This window comes from Protopterus annectens, chromosome 9.part0 (assembly GCF_019279795.1).
Source record: "Protopterus annectens isolate FY-2018-M chromosome 9.part0, PAN1.0, whole genome shotgun sequence".
NCBI lineage: Eukaryota > Metazoa > Chordata > Ceratodontiformes > Protopteridae > Protopterus > Protopterus annectens.
The window spans coordinates 1,024,702,497-1,024,723,325 of record NC_056743.1 but is presented as its reverse complement, the minus strand read 5'-3'; the positions used below and the strand labels follow the sequence as shown (position 1 = coordinate 1,024,723,325).

The window sequence follows — 20,829 nt, the reverse complement described above, 5'->3', positions numbered from 1 at the left end:
ATGCAGCACATGGTGAAAAAAAAACAAGAGATTGAAAGCATACACCTAATGCTTATTACTTGACAAATACTTTTCAGGTTCAGGGCTGCAATACAGATTCACATTTAGTTCCTTTTCAATTACTGTAAAGACCTAAACCAGTACTATTTCATACAAATATGTTGGCACTTCATACTTGAGTGATACTGTTTGACATGGACTAGGGAGTAGTAAAATAGCTTGCAATTCCATGTGGTGAGTTGACATGCTAATGATTAGCTGTTTCCTCTATGAAATGAACACCTGTTAGTATTTTTGACTTTACTTGTATTCAGAAACTGTATTTGACCATTCTTTTAGATAAAGGATGGCTAAAATGAATGTGATTGACCATTCTTTTAGATGAAGAATGGCTTATCTACTTTGTTGGCAACAGTCAGCAAAGTGCCAAGGGCAAAGGAATATGTTAAACATAAGTGATACGTGATGTTGAAGTCATTTGTATGTGTGTGTACGTTGTATTCCATATTGTCCTTTAGAAGTGCCTTATTTTTTTCAGCTTTACTTTTTGTATAGTTCCCTTTATAACAAATGTAACTCCATCTAGGGTAATGGCATGGAGTTCATTCACATCCAAGTCTTCATAGACGAGGTTCCTTATGTCCTGGCCAGCTATGTGACACCCTGTATGACTCACGAAGTTCATGGCTCTTGGTTGGACGTATGAGAGGTGCTCTCCATTTAACCAAATGCCCTATCCATGGGAGACACTGACTTTTAACTCGCAGGCAGAACATTTCCTGGATTTATCGACATGAACGCCCTGGACCAGATAGTGTGCACTCTAACCAGAGGATCAAACATACTGGACCTAGTAACCAACAACATGGGAGAGCATTGCATCCTCTCCTGTGTCACATACTCATTGGGTCACATACTCATTGGTGTGGTCCGACCACAAAGTAGTTTCCTTTGAAATAAAAATCAACCTGGAAAAAAACTAAGCTTGTAACAGTTAGGAACTATACTAAAGCAAACTTCATCCTATTAAGTTTGTCAAAATTCACAGCTCCCTCAAACCCTAAGAGCACAGGTATCTATACAAAGATGTTCACAAAAACCTTGTACAAAGATGTACATGGCTGCATTGAGGCTACCATACTCATCAGAAGTAAGCCCAAATCTAACACCAAAAACAAACCCAGTGGTAGAATCTTTACCTTAACAGGTTGTGTAACAAAAAAAAAAATAAATTGTCCTGCCCAAAATCACAAAAGGCGACTCTCAGAGATGAGCTCTTTGATTTAACTAAACAAGAAATGAAGAGGTAATAATGTTCAACAAGGCCAATTGCTAGGTCAGTATAGCATCCTAGGCTAAAAACAATCATATGGCTGCCTTCAACTATGTCGGGAATGCTAAAGGTAATGCTCAGCAGTGTGCAGAACTAGTCTTAAATGGCGCAACCTTCACTGAGCAGATTGGCATAGCAAATTTACTGGCTTATTAATTTAACTCCAACTTTACCCTCTGAAATACCTTCTTGCATATCCTTCCCTGGCTATCAACAGGGAGCAGGTCCTGACCATGCTCACTAAGATGAAAAATGCTGCTTCACTGGGCCCTGACAATATCCTCCTAAACGGTCTCAAACATTGCTTAGCAGGACCACTTGAGGTGCTCCTCAGCTACAGCGGCAAAACCAGTTACATGCTAGGTGAATGAAGGGCCACAATGGCAATCTCTCATCATAAAGGTGGAACAGATGACCCCGGGAACTTCAGACATATTTGTCCAACTCTGATATGCAAAGCCATGGAAAAAATGGCCATGGAATTGATTAACAAGGACATTGACAACATACAGACGCTGGACCCATCCCAGTTTGGCTTAAGGGAAGTTCTTTCTTACTCATTCTGGTACTCTTTGAAAGGGCCACCCAGGTTAGGAATGAGAGGTAAACTGTACATAGAGTGTACCTTGTCTTGGCCAAGTTGTTTGATACAGTACCTCACTCTGGTATTATTGGCAATCTCTCAGAACTAGGTGTAAATTCCTACTTAACTTGCTGGCTAGCTCACAAATAGCGCCAAAGAAGTCAGGATTGGTGAGACTACCATCACCAGTGGAGTACCCAAGTGATCTGTGTTTGGCCCACTCCTGTTTGGCATATACTACTTAGACGTCTGGGCTAATGTCAAAGACCTCAGGCCCAGTAAGTTCACAGATGACTGTAAATTGGGAGCCATCATAGACTCCCCCCACAACATCAGCATTTTACAAGAGGGTCTGACACGCACACAAGACTGGTGCCAAAGCCACAGATTAAACTCAGTGTGAAGAAATACATTATGGTGCCCTTTGGGAAATCGTCCATCCAGGCTAATTACTCCATCAGTAAAAAGAAGTATGAGTTGACCTGGTAGTTGGGGATTTGAGAACATATGTAGACAGCAATCTGGCCTTCAACCAACATGTAGCCAAAAATAGTAAGAAAATCCATCTTTGTTGCCCAACTTATAAGCAAGGGTATGTCATGTAGGCCCAAGGACGTTGCAGTAGCATTCTACTCTGCCCTTAGACTCATCATTGAATACAATGCTACCTTTAGCATATTCCTAACCAGGCACTTGAAACAAGTGGAGTGTCCTCCAAGGCTTTTCACCAGTAGAATCTACATTATGAAGAAGTTGTGCTGCACAGATCACCTTAAGGCCCTGTCTCTGTACTCTATGCCTGGCATATAAAGCATTCTCAGATCCATCTGTGATGGATCACTTGTACATCTACAAAACAAACAGCACCAGAAACACTAGATCTAAGGACCTGAGCTTTGCCTGCAACATAGAAGATACTGGGGAGACAGATGTGTCTCACAAGACCCCTGCACAATGGAGTAAGCTTCTCATCCACGTGAAGCAGAGTTCATCCCTGATCCTATTCAAACAAAACCTTGTAATTAGATGAGAAATCTCAAATTTACCCTGGTTGTCTGTAGACTATTGTCACTGTTGAAATTGACACCCTGACACCATGTGCATAAATGGGAAAATGGATTGTGGATGGATGGACACCCCATGTCTCTGACAGGCAGAAGTCAGTAAGTCATTAATTCCAAACTAAAATAGCCCCCCCTGCCAAAAGAGTAATTAATTCCAAACTAAAATCCCCCACTCCACCAAAAAGTCATTGATTCCAAACTAATATTACACCCCCCACCAACACCCGCACACCACTCTTGGCTACCTCCTAACTAACATATACCCCATGTAGGTGCTCAAGGTACTCTGGGACAAAACTGGGTTGGGTTGCATGGCTGGGCTTATAAGGACCATGGTGGTCTTTAGCCTAGTGTGAACCTATGAAACTAAATGCAGTATTTTTTACCAAAAATAGACCTGTATGATGAAATGCATTAATTGGTATTTTACTGTGCCTACTGCCTGAAATAGTGCTAGATAGGATGCTTGCATAATGTGACAAAGCACCCATATCAGCAAACTGTATTTTATTCATTTCTGCTTACTGCCCAATTTAGCTAGTTCTGAAGGGGTGGAATGTGATGCTAGGGAGGAGGTCCCTCTCCTTCCAGACAGAATTAACAGAGAATTGTGTGCCATTAAGTGGGAATTTGCGCCCTGACGCACAGATACTTCATTCTAAAGGTCACCCAACTGGTTATGACATTCATTTTCTCAACAGTTTAGTTGATTGTATTAGGGTACTGTAAAATGGTAGTCTGGTCCTTTGTACCCTTTACAGTAATGATCTGGACCCAGAGTCATTGCATAGTTTTAATGGACATTTTACAGAAGTGTGAGCTAATGATCAGCATAAGCCAAAAATTGTTTTAGCATTGTTTTGTTAGATCTGATATGAGTTTGAATCTTTATGCTTTTGCTTCTAAAACATTTAATGTAATTATGTGGTCATGGCTTTCTGTAAGAAACTTCTGTATGGTTGCATATTCTATAGATCAGAGAGCTAGTTCCTGAATCTCAGGCCTACATGGACCTCCTGGCTTTCGAGAGGAAACTGGACCAGACTATAATGAGAAAACGTTTAGACATCCAGGAGGCCCTGAAGCGTCCTGTTAAGGTGAATTGATTTTTTTTTCATTTTATCAGTGATGTAATAAGTATGCACTCAGATGGATTGCATTCCAACTTTTGACATTGTACACGTACATGATGTTGTAGCAGTGGCTGTGAAAGCAAGTTTTGCCTTTGGCTCCAAATTAAGATTTTAACTTTTTGAAATCATTTTAATCTGCACTGAAGCATACTGATGAGTACTGCAGTTACCATCTGTTTTTTCAGGAAAAATTTGAAATCATAATCTTGACTGTAGTGGTTCAGGTGAATGTGGCAGCTAGAATGTTTGGCAAGGCAGGGTGTCCTAAATCTCCAAGCAGTCCACAGATCCACTGTTGCCCATTTTCATTTGATTCAACTATGGCTTGTTGGATCCATCCAGATCTGATTTCAGCACTGATCTTGAAGCTCTTCAATTCCAGGGCTCTGACTCCTCCCCTACCCAGAATTCCCTGATCTCCACCTTAGGTCTCGTTTGCCACCTGAAGTATTCGGACGCGTTTTTGAGGGCTCCAAAGACATGTCGTCCTCTGTGCAATTTTGATGAAACTTCACCGTTACCCTTCTCCTGTATCAAGAGAAGTTTTTTCTGTCTAGTTAGTTTAGCATTACTAGAATTGGTATTTGTTCTCAGATTAGATCTCTTAGGATTGCGAGGTTAGTGTCTTGCTGTAGGATTGTTTATAGTGTGTAGTGTGCTTTCTTTTAGGCAGATAGTGTATTTTTTATTGATGTACGTATGTACACACACACGCACACACTTGTACGTCTTTGTGTGTGTGATGTATTATATATACTTGTGTATGTATATGCATACACACATATGTATACATACACACACATTAAGCACTACACACATACTTTTATTATAGATGTACTTTAGTGTCCTAGGACTTGTCATTAAAGTGGCATTGGTGTTCTTACCTTGACAGTTTCGTGTCATGGCTGATGGACAGAGGTTTAAAAAGCGTACAGTGTGTGGGCATGAGCACCCCCCAAAGACCCACACTTCTTGTGTCTCTAGTGCTTGAGTGCTGTCCATCTCAACACACACTGCCAGGCAGGACTGTTCTTCCTTTAGCTCTTGTGCTGTTCAAACCAGGAAGGAATGGGTGGTTGTAAAAGGCCTTCTTCCTCCTCACACAGTGTCTGCCATGCTGTCCACTTCTGAACCTCCTTTCCTGCAGGAAAAGACAATAATTATAAGGACAGGCTGAAGGAAAAGGAGAAACATGAAGTCGAGATGGAAACCACAAGAAACAGAGAAATTGAAAGAAATGAGAAATTGGACGACGTCCCTCAAGAGATTACTGGATCTGATGTTCATGTCTTGTTCGGATCCTAAGATTGAGAGGTTCAGAACTTTCTTCCAGGAGTCTGTCTGTCACCTCCTAGGTCCAGGTTTTCCTTGGACCCAGTGAGTCCCAGACTGCACTCGGAGTGTTCAAGAAAGGAGGTATTCAAGAACACTTTCGGTGGCATTGTTGACCCAGTCTTCTAGAAGCCTGACTAAGCAAGATGTCAACAGGATAAGGAAGATGTTCTTAGTGTTTCACTGTTGCAGTCATTACATTTGGGTAATCTGCTTGCAGGTTGCCCTCAGTCGACCTGATTAAAGTCTTGGGTCATGTGTCAGGTTGCTGTCCCTTCTTCCATGACATCAGGTCGTCAGGGGTATAAAACATGCAGCCGACGCCATTACATCAGTCTTTCTTGCCGTGCGGTGCCCGAAGCAGAAGCAATTTGCAAGTGCCGGTTGACCGACTCCTGAAATTTTTGTTTTCGAGTTTCAGAACTGAAGTTTTCAACTAAAAGCTAAGTACCCTGTTGGGGAAACTTTTTCGTGCTTCTTACCGATGTCCATAAATAATTGCATTACTTGTGGAAAGCAAATACCTCATAAAGATTTTCATTCGTACTGTATTCCTTGCCTAGGCCCTGACCACGATGTACCTTGCTGTCTGTTTTTAATCAGCGCACTATCCGTCGTCTGTATATTTTTGCCTCTAAATATTTCGGTTCTCGGTTTAATTATCCAGAAATGTCGGTTAGCCATCCGATTACCGGGATTTCGAAAAAACAGAGACAGGCCGCCGAGGTCCAAAACTGCCGACGATGCTTCTCCTAAGCCAGTCGCCAGTTCGCCGGTACTCAGTGAGGCGCTTTCGCAGCCCCTGATACCCGCTACTTCTGATTCGCAGGCCTCTGACCCATTCGGAGTCCGGTGTGCCGCGAGATACTTCAACTATGGAACCCACAGATGTGTCTACCTTGGATGGGTCCGCAGCCACTGTGCAGGCACCTTCTTCTGAGGGTTTATTCAGGCCTACGGACTTGCATATTAAATCGACGCCTCCTTCATTACTAAGGCCTAAATTTCGATCCATGTTTAAAAAACCGATGCCCAGGCCACATGCTCAGGCCTCTGCCTAAAAAACAAATGATAAAAATGGCTGAAGATCTAATAACTCTAATCGGGGGTAGCCAACCCCCCCCCCCTTCTAAGAGGCCTAGGGCTGAGCTTGACTGAATCTTCTGATCAGGATTCTGTTCTTTCTGATTTCTGATGACCTGGATTTGTCCTTACCTACTTATGAGGATTCTGATGCAGAGGACTCTTATTCTCTCTGTTTCCCCTCCTGAGGATTTTTCTTTTGGGAAACCTTACATACGCTAAGGAAGCATTTTCACTGGTAAAGCCAGGAATTTTCTGATTCAAAAAAGAGGCTTAGGGATTTCCTTCTACCTCAGCATAGGCCTTTAGTTATTCCTCCTGTACTAGACATTGTTGATGATGCTTTCTTGGAATCCAGTTTGGCCCCTGATTCCCTGCCCCCTGCTCCCAGTAAACCTGACAGATACTACAGGGTCCCTGAGTCCCTCAAGTTCCTTTTCAAAAATCCTATTGCAGATCCACAGACTATTTCACAGGGGCCCAAGGGCATTAAGGCTTCTGCTGCTAAAAATCGTACCCCTTCTCATAGAGACTCCATGGCGCTGGATAGTTGGCGTAAAAAGGTTTACACTTTAGCAACCTTGGCCATTAGAGCTTCAAACTGCCAATTTCATATGTTAAAATATCAGCAACATGTTATTGGACTGCTTAAACAGAAAATGTTGTTGATTCCCGACTGTGTGGAAAATAGACATACAGGATTTAATGCATTCTGCTGAGCAAGTTGGAAAACATACTTTGCAATGTGATTTTGATTCTTTAGAGGCCTCTTGCAGGGATGCTGTTACTGGGTCTGTGCTTAGAAGGCATGCTTGGCTTAAGGAGCAATCTTTGCCTGATCATGTTAAAGCTAAATTGTTGGATGCTCCTTTAAATCAGGACCACCTGTTTGACAACACGGCTGAAGAAGAACTTAAAAAGATGGAAGATAAGGCTAAATCTATGCAAACTGTTAAAGATTTTTTACAAGTTCAGCCTCCTAGATTTAATAGGCACTAGCCCTCTAAGAATTGTTCCTTTCCAGCCACTTCAGGGTCTTCTCAAACCAAACCCAGGCAGAGCAAAAACCCCAGGTTTCAGTCCCAGGGGACTCACAGAACTAAGCAGTGGGTGGCCTCCACTTCCAAGTCTGGGAATAACAAGACTTCCCCCTATGGTAAACTGTCTCAATGACTTCCTTTTAAAATTTCCAAGCACTTAACTTCTGACTGCCCCTTTGGGAGGAAAGATTGCTCTTCATGCAAAGAACTGGGAAATCATTACCCAAGACAAATGGGTTTTTAAATATAGTGTCCCAGGGATACATATTTCACTTCCACACGTTGCCAATGCCAAATGGGTGGCCGGACTTACCCCAATTCAGTGGGCAGAGGCTCAAAAACAAGTACTTTCTCTCTTAATCATGAGAGCAATTCAACTGGTACCAGAAGAGGAAAAGGGACAAGGTTTCTACTCAAGACTTTTCCTGGTACTCAGAAAAGACAAATCATGACGTCCTATCCTGGACCTGTCTACCCTAAACACCTTTCTGGAGATTCCAAAATTCAAGATGCTGACTCTTCACCAATTACTTCCTATGCTAGGCAAAGACGCCTGGTTGGCAACACTAAATGTAAAAGAAGCATACCTGCACATCCCAATCAGGGAATCTTGCAGAAGATACCTATGCTTCAAAGCAGGCTACACGCACTATCAGTTCTCTGCACTGCTCTTTGGCTTATCTACTGCACCCAGGGTATTCACAAAGTGCCTAGCTCCAGTTATTGCATTTTGCAGGCAAAGAAGTATTCAAATATAAAAGGTAAAATGAGCCAAAAAAGTTTATAACCAGGAAAAGTGTGATGAGAACTCCACCAGGCACAAATAAATCGAAGCTCCAAGGTAAAATTGCTTTTAATAAGCACTTTGAACCACTCCACAACAAAGACTGGATCAAATAAAGACAAGCAAAACAAAATAACGTATCCACATACACGTTTTTACGCCAACTTCATCAGTTATACATCCATTTAAAACTGAAATGCTTTTATATGCTGTTTGAATTTAGTCATAGGTCTGTTGTCCAATCCTTTAACACATTCAATTAAGGTTCATTTAATTGAATGATTAATTCATAAAAACTATGTAAAAACTAAATAAATAAGTCCAATTCTCTAAAACATATAATCTCAACTTATACCCTTTTATTATAATTTGTCTAAGAATTTAAAACCTTTAATACATTTAAATACATTTAAATAAAACTTTTAAAATGTTTCTGTGTTGTGCTTGATTTGGGCTTTTGGATCTGAAATAACAACAAAGCACCATCTTGTGGCCATTGAATGAATGCGAAGCCATACACTGAGACCTTGAGAATCCAAAGAAACACTTGTTTTTTGCAATCTGTATAAAATATCATAACAATAAAACCAAAACTGAAAAACTTCTTTGAGTTAAAGCTTGGCAGCTCTCATCTTCAAAACTGGCCAATGATACCATATCATTGAGCCCAAAATTACAGTTTGCATCCAAAAGAGCTGCCAATACAATTCTTTATACTCAATGAGTGTCTCCCACATTCCACCTCTTGGATTAGTGGGAACCACTTCCAATACAAAATGAGTAACCTGTGGTGTTGCATTTTATTGAATGTTTACTCAATGCACTTTTTCTTTCTTCACCCTGACATCATATAAGTGCTCGTATATTCTCTGTCTGAGCTTTCTCTCGCTCTTTCCAACGTAGAAAGAGGGACATTTTGCAAACAGCTAAATATATGATGCCTTTGGTGTCACAGTTAGCAAATGAATTTAAATGTATGGTCATTTTCCTTGCTTCTAAAACCATACTTTCCCCACAGATCAGGTAGGTACAATAATTACATCTCCCACACTTTTGTAATCCTTTCTTGGATTTTCTTGGTTATTACACTTGTTGTTTTTCATCCCTGCTTCAAGGTAATTCTTGATACTTTTCCCTCTCGATATACATGGGTTAGTTCTTTATCAAAGATAGATTCAAGATCTGAAAATTTTGAAAAGCTATCCCATTCTCTAGAAAATATGTTCCTGACAAAAGCTGATTGTTCGCTAAAGGTAGTTATTAATCCTGTCCCCTTTTCAGCGAAATTGCCGCTGAACCTAAATTGTGGGTTAGTATTTCTTCCTTCCCTAAAATAGGGGCAAAAGTGTCTGCTCTTTTGTATTGACTTCCTCCAACACCTTGTTGAACATCTCTAGAGGGTACCCTCTCTGGGTAAAAGATTCTTTAACAGTTCAGTTTCTTCAAGAAAACTTTGTTATCAGAGGTCATTCTGCTACACCTAACCAATTGCCCTTTCAACACCCCTTTTTCTGGTGGGGGATGGCAACTGGTGTAGTGCAAATAAGAGTTGGAGAAGGTTTCTTTCCTGAAAATTCTTGATGACAGGTTCCCCTCTTTTTCTCTATGTGAACATCAAGATATTTTTAATGTCTGTTTGTCAAAGTTACTAGTAAATTTCAAAATGTGGAGGTGTTGTTGTGAAGGTCAAAAGGTTGTTGAAATTTTCTTCACTGCCACTCCAAAAAACACAAATCATCTAGATACCTAGTATAAAGGGGCATTAGTTCATCAAAGGAGAATTGAGAAGAAAAGTTTCTTCCCAAAAGGCCATTATAATATTGGCATATGTGGGTGCACAGTGTGCACCCATCAACCCCCTTTTCTTGTTTGAAGTACTCCTTGGAAGTAGATGAAATTGTTTTTAATACAATTTCCATGAATGTTAGAGTGTTATGAAATCAGTCTGTGTCAGTTTTTTACTTTCAATTAATTTTTCTTCAAACCAAGAAAGGCCTAAATCATGGGGGATACAACCAAACAAATCAATCACGTCCATGGTTCCAAAGCAGGTGTTTTCACTGTATATTGAGGGTTTAATTCTTCTCAGTAAATCCCAAGAGTCTTTTAGAACATTTTCACATCCCTCAGTACATGTTTGATCTTGTGATCAACAAACTTGGCTAGGGGAGCTGTAATTGATCCTTCCGCTGACACAATTGGTCTTAGCGTGGCGGGTCACAGGCATTTTTGTGGACTTTGGGTATCCGAAAATGCAGGGAATTTATGGTTTGTCCACAACCAAAATTTGTAAGTGTTTTGATCTATGGAACCTTGCATTAACATGTCATATAGTAAACAGTGAATCCTTCTGTATGCTAAATTCACTTCGCTGATGGATACCCTAGTGTATTTGTCTGAATCATTTAGTAAGTCCAACATTTTCCCTTCATATTGTATTGTTTCCATGACCACAACCCCTCCTCCTTTGTCAGGTTTCATTACCCTCAGATTGTGATTTTCACTAATGACTCTCAAAGTGTTTTTTCTTCCTGGGTTAAATTTGAATGAAAAGTTCTTGTTGTCAAATGATTTCTTATTTCATGTTCAACTTTTAATTCAAAGTTCCTAAGTTGAGGGTGAGTTGGAGGGTTGAATGTACTTTTCTTCAACCCCTGTTCTTGAAAATCAGACTTGTTGTCCTTGAAGAAAAGTTCTAAATTCTTTTTCGGATAAACAACTTGATGTCTATCAATAATTTGAAAATGTCCGTTTTTTGTGTGGGAACAAAGGTGAAGCCTTTGGAAAAAAGATCAAACCAACTCTTGTTGATGCTGACACTAGAATAATTGTATATGTTGAACCCATTGAAAGTCCAGGTATTCAAGTTGTTAGAAATACCAACTTCTAGTTCCAACCTTGGCGTTGGATCTGGTAAGATCTCCCCCCCCTCCCCCTGTAGTTTTTTGAATTGTAATAAACCCTACCCTGCTGCATAAGCCTCTCTGATCTCCTTAATGGGGGATACCTGCCTGTCTCTAATATTTCTTGTTGTTGTTCTTCAGTGTACGTTTCCCCATTCTCCTTCAAAGTTGTCATCTTTCCTCCATTTGTCATACCCATTCCTGTGAGTAATTCTAGGTCTAGGGTAATGAGTTTTATTTTTGTATTCCACTTGGTCTCTTTTATTTTCCCTATCTTCCTGTTCTGAACCTCCTTACATTTAGTATCAACATTTTCAAAAACATTCTCATATTTTCTCTTATTTGCCTCAACAGTGTATAACAAATCATTTGTGATAGCTTTGTTAATTTTCTCTATGTCACCATGCAACTTTTGCATTAACCTTTCATTGTTGTTAATAATAGCTTTCATTACATTTAAACCACAATTGTCAAAAATAGTAATGAGCTCAGTATGAAATTCAGACCCTTCAGTGACATTGTTAGGGTATTTGCAAACCCTTAAGCCCTTAGGTACAATATTTAGGGTAGTACAGTGTCTAAGGTAATCATTGTCCATTTCGACCTTCGTCAACAACACCTCCACATTTTTGAAATTTACTAGTAACTTTGACAAACAGACATTAAAATATCTTGATGTTCACATAGAGAAAAAAGAGGGGAACCTGTCATCAAGAATTTTCAGGAAAGAAACCTTCTCCAACTCTTATTTGCACTACACCAGTTGCCATCCCCCCCACCAGAAAAAGGGGGTGTTGAAAGGGCAATTGGTTAGGTGTAGCAGAATGACCTCTGATAACAAAGTTTTTCTTGAAGAAACTGAACTGTTAAAGAATCTTTTTACCCAGAGAGGGTACCCTCTAGAGATGTTCAACAAGGTGTTGGAGGAAGTCAATACAAAAAGAGCAGACACTTTTGCCCTATTTTAGGGAAGGAAGAAATACTAACCCACAATTTAGGTTCAGCGGGCAATTTAAGCTGAAAAGGGACAGGATTAATAACTACCTTTAGAACAATCAGCTTTTGTCAGGAACATATTTTCTAGAGAATGGGATAGCTTTTCAAAATTTTCAGATCTTGAATCTATCTTTGATAAAGAACTAACCCATGTATATCGTAGAGGGAAAAGTATCAAGAATTACCTTGAAGCAGGGATGAAAAACAACAAGTGTAATAACCAAGAAAAATCCAAGAAAGGATTACAAAAGTGTGGGAGATGTAATTATTGTACCTACCTGATCTGTGGGGAAAGTATGGTTTTAGAAGCAAGGAAAATGACCATACATTTAAATTCATTTGCTAACTGTGACACCAAAGGCATCATATATTTAGCTGTTTGCAAAAATGTCCCTCTTTCTACGTTGGAAAGAGCGAGAGAAAGCTCAGACAGAGAATATACGAGCACTTATATGATGTCAGGGTGAAGAAAGAAAAAAGTGCATTGAGTAAACATTCAATAAAATGCAACACCACAGGTTACTCATTTTTTGTATTGGAAGTGGTTCCCACTAATCCAAGAGGTGGAATGTGGGAGACACTCATTGAGTATAAAGAATTGTATTGGCAGCTCTTATTGGATACAAACCGTAATTTTGGGCTCAATCATATGGTATCATTGGCCAGTTTTGAAGATGAGAGCTGCCAAGCTTTAACTCAAAGAAGTTTTTTCAGTTTTGGTTTTATTGTTATGATATTTTATACAGATTGCAAAAAAACAAGTGTTTCTTTGGATTCTCAAGGTCTCAGTGTATGGCTTCACAATTCATTCAATGGCCACAAGATGGTGCTTTGTTGTTATTTCAGATCCAAAAGCCCAAATCAAGCACAACACAGAAACATTTTAAAAGTTTTATTTAAATGTATTTAAATGTATTAAAGGTTTTAAATTCTTAGACAAATTATAATAAAAAGGGTATAAGTTGAGATTATATGTTTTTAGAGAATTGGACTTATTTATTTAGTTTTTACATAGTTTTTATGAATTAATCATTCAATTAAATGAACCTTAATTGAATGTGTTAAAGGATTGGACAACAGACCTATGACTAAATTCAAACAGCATATAAAAGCATTTCAGTTTTAAAATGGATGTATAACTGATGAAGTTGGCGACAGCGTGTATGTGGATCGTTATTTTGTTTTGCTTGTCTTTATTTGATCCAGTCTTTGTTGTGGAGTGGTTCAAAGTGCTTATTAAAAGCAATTTTACCTTGGAGCTTCGATTTATTTGTGCCTGGTGGAGTTCTCATCACAAGTATTCAAATATACCCATACCTGGATGATTGTCTAATTCAGGCAGAAAGCCATGACATACTTTTAAGTCATCTGGCCTTTGTAAAAAGGGTTCTAACTTGTCTGGGGTACACCATAAATGAAAAGAGTTCACAACTGGTACCCTGTCAACAAATTATATTCCTGGTAGCAAGCTTGAATGCAACTTCCCAGATTGCTTACCTCACGCCAGCAAAGCAAATTCATTTGACAACCTACTTCAAACAAGTGGCCACAAAAACACTGCTGTCTGCAAGACAAATACTGCAAGCCTTGGGGTTCATGGCCTCCTGCATTCTTCTAATTCCATATGTAAGACTGCATATGAGGAAACTATAATGGTATCTAAAAAGCCTATGGAGTCAACATTCTCACAGCCTAGAAACAATGATTCCTATAATACCTTGCCTATGCCTAGAGTTCCTTTGGTGGGCAGAGGCTGCCACTAAAACAAGGGACTACCTTTCACACCACCCACTGCCGCCCAAACCCTAACAGATGCATCAGATTATGCAAGGGAGGCTCACCTGGCAGGGAAGTGCATTCAGGGCAAATGGAACCCAAGTGAAATGCACCTGCATATCAAATCAAAAAGAAATGTTAGCTGTACAAAATGCTCCGATAGCCTTCAAGGACTACATTCTTCCAGGACAACTAATGGTAAAGACTGACAACACCACGGTTATGTGGCACATAAGCAGGAGGGTACACATTCTTACCCCCTCTGCAGACTAGTCATGGCATTGTGGAACATAGCCTTGAGCTACCAAGTGCACCTACAAGCTCAATTCCTGCCAGGAAAGTTAAATACACTGGCAGACAGACTAAGCAGAAACCTCATGGACCCACACGAGTGGAAACTGGAACCAAGGATTTTCAGCATGTTGACAAGCGAATGAGGGAGCCCAGATATAGACCTGTTTACCTCACCCCAGAACTACTAATTGGACAAATTTTGCACAGGACTCCCCACAAACAAGCCTGGAAAATGGATGCTCTGTCCTTCAGCTGGAAAAACCTGTCAGTCTATGCCTTCCCCCCACTGCCTCTGCTCTCCAAAGTACTACTAAAGGTCAAACAGGACAAACCGGGGATGATTTTGATTGCTCCAGACTGGCCGCGCCAACACTGGTACCCCCTCCTGCGCAATGTGTCACGGTTATCTCCATGGCACCTGCCTCAGACTCCTCCCCTGCTGTCTCAGCAGGAAAACCAGATTCTGCACCCTCAGCTTCCAGCACTGAACCTTGCAGCCTGGCTAATTACTTAAACTCTCCCTTACCATCACTCAGCAAACCTGTGATGGATGTCATCTTGGAGGCAAGGAGGCCTGGTGCTAGAAAATCTTACAGGTTCATAGGTTGGTACTAGGCGATCTGACCTACAAGCCTAGCCATAACAATTCCCTGGCTATTTCTTCCCACACTATTTACTGCCTGGACCCCTGTCTAGCAGGGCGACTGACGTGATCCCCGGGGTGAATTTCCTTTTTCCCATCCAATTGTCAAGGTTCCTTTTGAAGAGGGTCAAAGAGGCTCTCTGCTTGACTTGTATGGGCAGTCTGTTCCAGAGTCTGGGGAGTCTCTGGGTCAGGAACCTATCCCTCCAGCATGTTTTGTTTATTATGATGACAGGGTTTAGATCCTTGGAGCGTGTGGCTCTGAGCGATTGGGATTTCTTTAAGTGTAGCATGTCCAACAGCTCTGGGTTTGACATGGCCTTGTATGTTAAGCAGAGATTGCCTCCGAGTAGACTATATGCGACCGAGTATAGCTGGAGTTTAAGGCGGTCAACATAGGGCATCTGCTTTAGACCTGTGATTCTTTTAGTGAGGTATTTCTGCGGCCTTTCAAGTTGTTGCTGGTGTCTTGAGAGGTACATACCAAATGGTATGCTGAAAAATGGAAAAGATTCTGTGCCTGAAACCAATCTCAAGGGATGAGCACAGCAGCGCCCAATTTACAATACTTAACTGAGATGCTTCACAAGGGCCTGTCTTTTTCCTCCCTTAAAATCCACGCCTCAGCCATTTCAGCTCATTATAGCACAGAACCTCCCCTGTTCTCTCATCCACTGCTCAAGCAGTTCCTCAGAGTGGCCAAAATTTTGAGACCACCCAGGAGAGCTCCAACCACCACCTGGGATGTTAACTTTGTATTGGAGAAACTCACTTTACCTCCTTTAGAGCCAGCTGCTACTGCAGACTTAAAATTTCTTTCTTGAAAAACAGCTTTCCTTTTAGCAATCACTTCAGCTAGAAGGGTATCTGAATTACAGGCCCTTATGGCAATGGAGCCTTTCATCATCATTCATGCGGACAGGGTGTCACTCAGAACCAATCCATCCTTCATGCCCAAGGTGGTATCCAGTGTGGCTCTTAATCAGTCCATTCTTTTGCCAACCTTCTTTCCTAATCCACAGAACAAAGGGGAACGGATACTGCATTCCTTGGATGTGCACAGACAACTTAGATTCTACTTGGACAGGACTAAACCTCAAAGAAAATCTGAACAACTGCTGGTAGCATTTGCTGCAGGGGCAGAGGGGAAGGCTATTTCAAAACCAGCCATTTCTAAATGGATAGGCCATTGCATTAATTTCTGCTATAAGCACCATGGAAAACCTATCCCCCAGGGGATCAGACCTCACTCCACCAAGGCTGTATCTACTTCTACAGCCTTTCTCAGAGGCGTTCCTACCAGGGACATCCTAGAAGCTGCTACCCGGAGTTTTGTATATACTTTCACCAAGCATTATCATTTGCCAATTTTCTCTAAATCCAGAGCTGGCTTTGCCACTGCAGTCTTGCAGGCCCTTATAGCTGGCCCTAATGCTATCTAAACTCCTCCTCCCAACCATAGCTTTGGGAATATACCCAAATGTAATGACTGCAGCAGTGAAACACAAAGAACATAGTACAGTTGTGTACACTTATCATAAATGTGTATTCACTGTTGCAGTCCTTGTTACCCTCCCTCCTCCCCCCTAACTTCTTCTGGCTATACCTCTACTTTCCTTTACTGTGCTTAAAAGCCTTTTTGCTTTTTTGTTGGAGGTATACCTTTGTGTTTTTGTGTTTAATTGCTTCCCATTAGGGTGGCACCTGACATCTGGGGCAAGAAAAACTGATGTAATGGCATCAGCTGCATGTTTTATACCCCTGAAGACCTGATGGCATGGAAGAAGGGAAGCAACCGATGCAGGACCCAAGACTTTGTTAATCAGGCCAACTGAGGGCAACCTGCAAGCAAATTACCCAAATGTAATGAATGCAACGGTGAATACACTCGAACATCTACATTTATGGTAAGTGTACACACCTGTACTTTCTTCAGAGTGCAGATTCACCTCAGGGTTCTCTTGGTACTGTCTTATGGGAGTATACAGAGTGCTGGGCCATCTACATCCGCTCCCAGTCTGATGCAGAACCTTCTGACCCCCCCCCCCCTCCTGAGTCGCTTCACAGGAAGCAGATGTGCAAGTGGAAGTGCTTTTTTCCAGAGTCTGTTACAGAAGGCAGACTTGGATGAAGGTACAGGTTCCCGTAGATGATCTCTGAAGATGTCACCTTTGACAAAATCCTTGAATTGATGAAGCAGAAAAAGGAGACTGGTGCACTGGTAGCCCTTCTCCAAATAAGGTAGCTGTCTGGAAGCCTTTTGGTCTGGCTCATCTTTGTCCTGGGTTGTACGTTCTGTTGACCCCACTTACTGATTTGATGATTCAGTGAGCATGGAAGGAAGTTGAGATGGTGGAGTCCATACTTAAGAAACCTGATAGAATTTTAGTAGCACCAGCAAACCGGAAACATTGGAGCAGAGATCCCCTGTGGGACACCATGGTAGTAGCGACAGCCACAAAGAAGATATCTGAAGAAAATTCCTCGGTCCATACCCTTGACAAAATGTCTAGGGCTATGGATTGCTTTAGGAAACTGATGTATGTTTCAGTGACTATTGCTGTTTGATGGCTGAACTACTTAGCCCATGTCACCAGATTTCAGACAGGGAGATTTCCAAGTGCCATTCAAGTATTCTGCCTGCAGTGTTTAGAAGATGGTAGACTCCCAGATTTATGCCCTCTTGTCAACTTCTAATGTAGCCATGTAATTGCTTTCTAATGTGATTAATGGCATGGAGAGGGCAGCAGGCACCAGCATTACCACTTGTTGGCATAGCTGGATATGCCTGCGATTTTGCAGAACGCAGGCATGTCTTTTAATGCTCTCTTTGTTTACCTTTTTTGGGCCCAAAGTTAAACACACTGACTAGGAGTCAACAGAATGGTAAGACACCCTGCAGTTGGAATCTGCTTTTTCACTCCCCAGAGATCCTACTCTTGGAATCAGTGGGTTGAAAAGATGATGATGATGTATGTCCAGCATCACAAGGCTCTTTCCAAGACACTGTTGGCAACAGACCTTGTGGCAGATGAGGTTTCAACAATGGATGTTGCACGAGAGGCAGAGGCGAACTGCAAGACCAGGGCTTTTACAGTCCCTTTACCGAAAAGCCCTTTCAGCATCCCTGAAGGGGTTGCCAGACTGCTGTAGTCTGGAGCCATTTGAGGGGTGCTTGATTCTGCACCCACAATCCTGGCAAAACATAACTACAGATGTTCTTCCGTGTTTCACTTGCAGTCATCACATTTGGGTTATCTGCTTGCAGCAGCCCTCAGTCGGCCTGATTATCTAAGTATTGTGTCCTGCGTCGGTTGCTGTCTCATCTTCCGTGACGTCGGGTAGTCAGTGGTATAAAGCATGCAACATAACTGCAGATTCCTGGGTACTAAACATAATTTCTAGAGGCTATTCTGTACCATTTTCTCTTCCTCACATAAAGAAGACGAAAGTACCCGATGTTTCAGCCAGACAGTGGGAGCTGAAAGCAGGAGAGATCTCCAAGCTGCTATAAATAGTCATCCAGATGGTCCCAGAAAGGCAACTAGAGTAGAGTCTACTTGTGGTACTTTTTAGTACCCATGAAAACAGGAGACGTCAGCCCCAATCTGGATCTGAGCCATTTAAATTGATGCATAACAGTTTCTGATTTTCACTCTTCAGTCTATTTTGCTTCTGCTGGGGAAGGCCGATTGGATGTGCTCCATAGATCTGACTACTACACCAACCAATTCAAGATAGAGAAGTGTTCAGAGACATTTCTCAGTTTCCTTGTGGAATTCAATCATTACCAACTCGGAGCCCTGCCATTCGATCTCACCACAGCCCCCAAGATGTTTATCAAGGTAATGGTAGCAGTAGCAACATACCTTTGCCTGCTAAGGACCCATGTCTTCCCGTACCTCGACAATTGGCTGTTGATCGCTACTTCCAGCCACATATTGGCAAACCATCAAGACTGTCTGCTCCAGCTTTTGCAAGGCCTAGGCATCAGTCAATTTCACCAGAAGTTATCTTGTGCCTACTCAGTAGCCGCAATTTATCAGATGCCACATGGACACAAGTTTGCAGATCCCCTGACTTCCCAACTCCAGGATTCCCTCCTTGCGCATCACTGTCATGTCTATTGGGGAGAATAACTCATTTGCTTGGTGTAATGGTATCTACAGTCCCCTTGGTTTAATTGGCCAGATTTTACATGATAGTACTTCAGTGGACTCCAGTGGTGCAATGGTCCCAGTTTTATCATTGACTTCATGCCAAGATTTGGCTCACTTCAGTTTGCAGGCAGCACATATCCTGGCGAATAATGTGTCATTCAGTAATACAAGGACTTCTGTTCCTTACTGCTCCCCCCATAGCAGTAGTGATGACTGATGCATCCCTTGTAGGGTGGAGTGTCGGGCATTTCAGAAGGAAGACAGTCCAGGGCATTTGGTCACTCAGAGGCCAGTCTTCACATCAATGTACTGGAGATGAGGGTAGTCTTCCTGGCACTGAAGGCCTTTCAGGATGTCCTCCTAGGGGTGTTACTATCAATACAGACTCTCAATATGTCAGTGGTTTGGTACATCAAGTACACAGGAGGAACTCCCTGATGTTGAGAAGCCATGAGAATTTGGCAATGGGCAGTTATCTTCTCATCACTCTAATAGCAACATGTGTTCTGAGGTTGTCCAGTTCTCTGGCAGATGAGTTCAGCAGATACATATTGTTGCCTCACAAATGGTCCCTCACTCCAACAGTGACGACTTTGATTTTCAGTTGTCCTCATCCCCTCTATAAGGGACAGTCACCGAGGGATGCTCTAGTCCACACTTGGCTTCAGGTCTTCTCTCTGCTTTTCCTCCATTGCTTTTAATGAACAAGTTCATGCAGAAAGCAAGAATGTGATCCTCATTGCCTCTTTCTTGCCTCAACAAATGTGATTTCCCTTACTGTGGCCTCTAAGTACGTGGATGCTAGACCGTTATCCAGATCTACTAACATCAGTCTGGACTGCCTCCTGTGGACCAGAAAGCCATGAAATGAACCACTTGGTTCCCCCAGTTCTAACCTTAGAGATGCTGGGCTTTCCCATTTTGGTTCGTATCATTTCAGCATCTTAGAAGTGGACCACTGCAAAAAATATACTGTAGCAGGTGGAAGAGATTCCCCATTTGAGACATGTCCAGAGGTTTGGACCCCTTCTCTGCTCCCATTCATTCCATCTTAGAATTTTTATTGTAATTTATCCACAGCGGCTGCTGCTATTCAACTGTCAAAATGCAAATGGAAACCATGTCTAGTTTCCACATTGGCCAGAATGACAATTCTGTAACTTCTTTAAGAATTTCTAAAGCCTTCTTAAAAAGAACCTTTCTCCTACAGCCTCCTATCAGAGACCCAGTGGCTCCAAGGGATGTTACCATCATGTTACAAGCACCAACTCACCCACCCTTTGAGATGGCAGCATCAGTTGATCCAAAATTCCTGTCCTGGAAAACTATTTTGCTGGTGGCTGTTATTCAGCCAGACTGATTTCAGAGATGCAAGCACTTTCCTGCAAACCTCCATATTTGGTCTTTCACAAAGACTGGGTTACCTTAGAGTAATGGATCTTTCCTACCTAAGGTGGCATCCTAAACTAATTTACCATTCTTATGAGATTTTCAAGCAAAGGTGAATACGTGCTTCATATGTTGTACATTCATCGCCAACTGTGAGTCCATCTTCATAAGCCAAACCTTTTAGAAAATCAGTCCAGTTGTTTGTGGCATTCTCAAAACCCAAATTGGGAAAAGTAGTGGCTAAAGTGACTCTCTAGATGTCCAAATGCATTTCCCTCATTTACAGTAAAAAGGGCTTGTCTTTACAGTCTAAACT

The 20,829-nt window shown here is 41.6% G+C and overlaps 1 protein-coding gene across 1 annotated transcript in view; it reads left to right on the top strand.

Annotated features, from left to right (window-relative positions):
- Nucleotides 1-20,829, top strand: part of SMARCD1 (SWI/SNF related, matrix associated, actin dependent regulator of chromatin, subfamily d, member 1) — a 1,197,111-nt gene that overhangs the window by 470,178 nt on the left and 706,104 nt on the right. Inside the window, exon 4 of the mRNA XM_044083818.1 lies at nt 3,955-4,077. Within this exon, the coding sequence (XP_043939753.1) occupies nt 3,955-4,077 (123 nt within the window). The remainder of the gene's footprint in view (nt 1-3,954; nt 4,078-20,829) is intronic.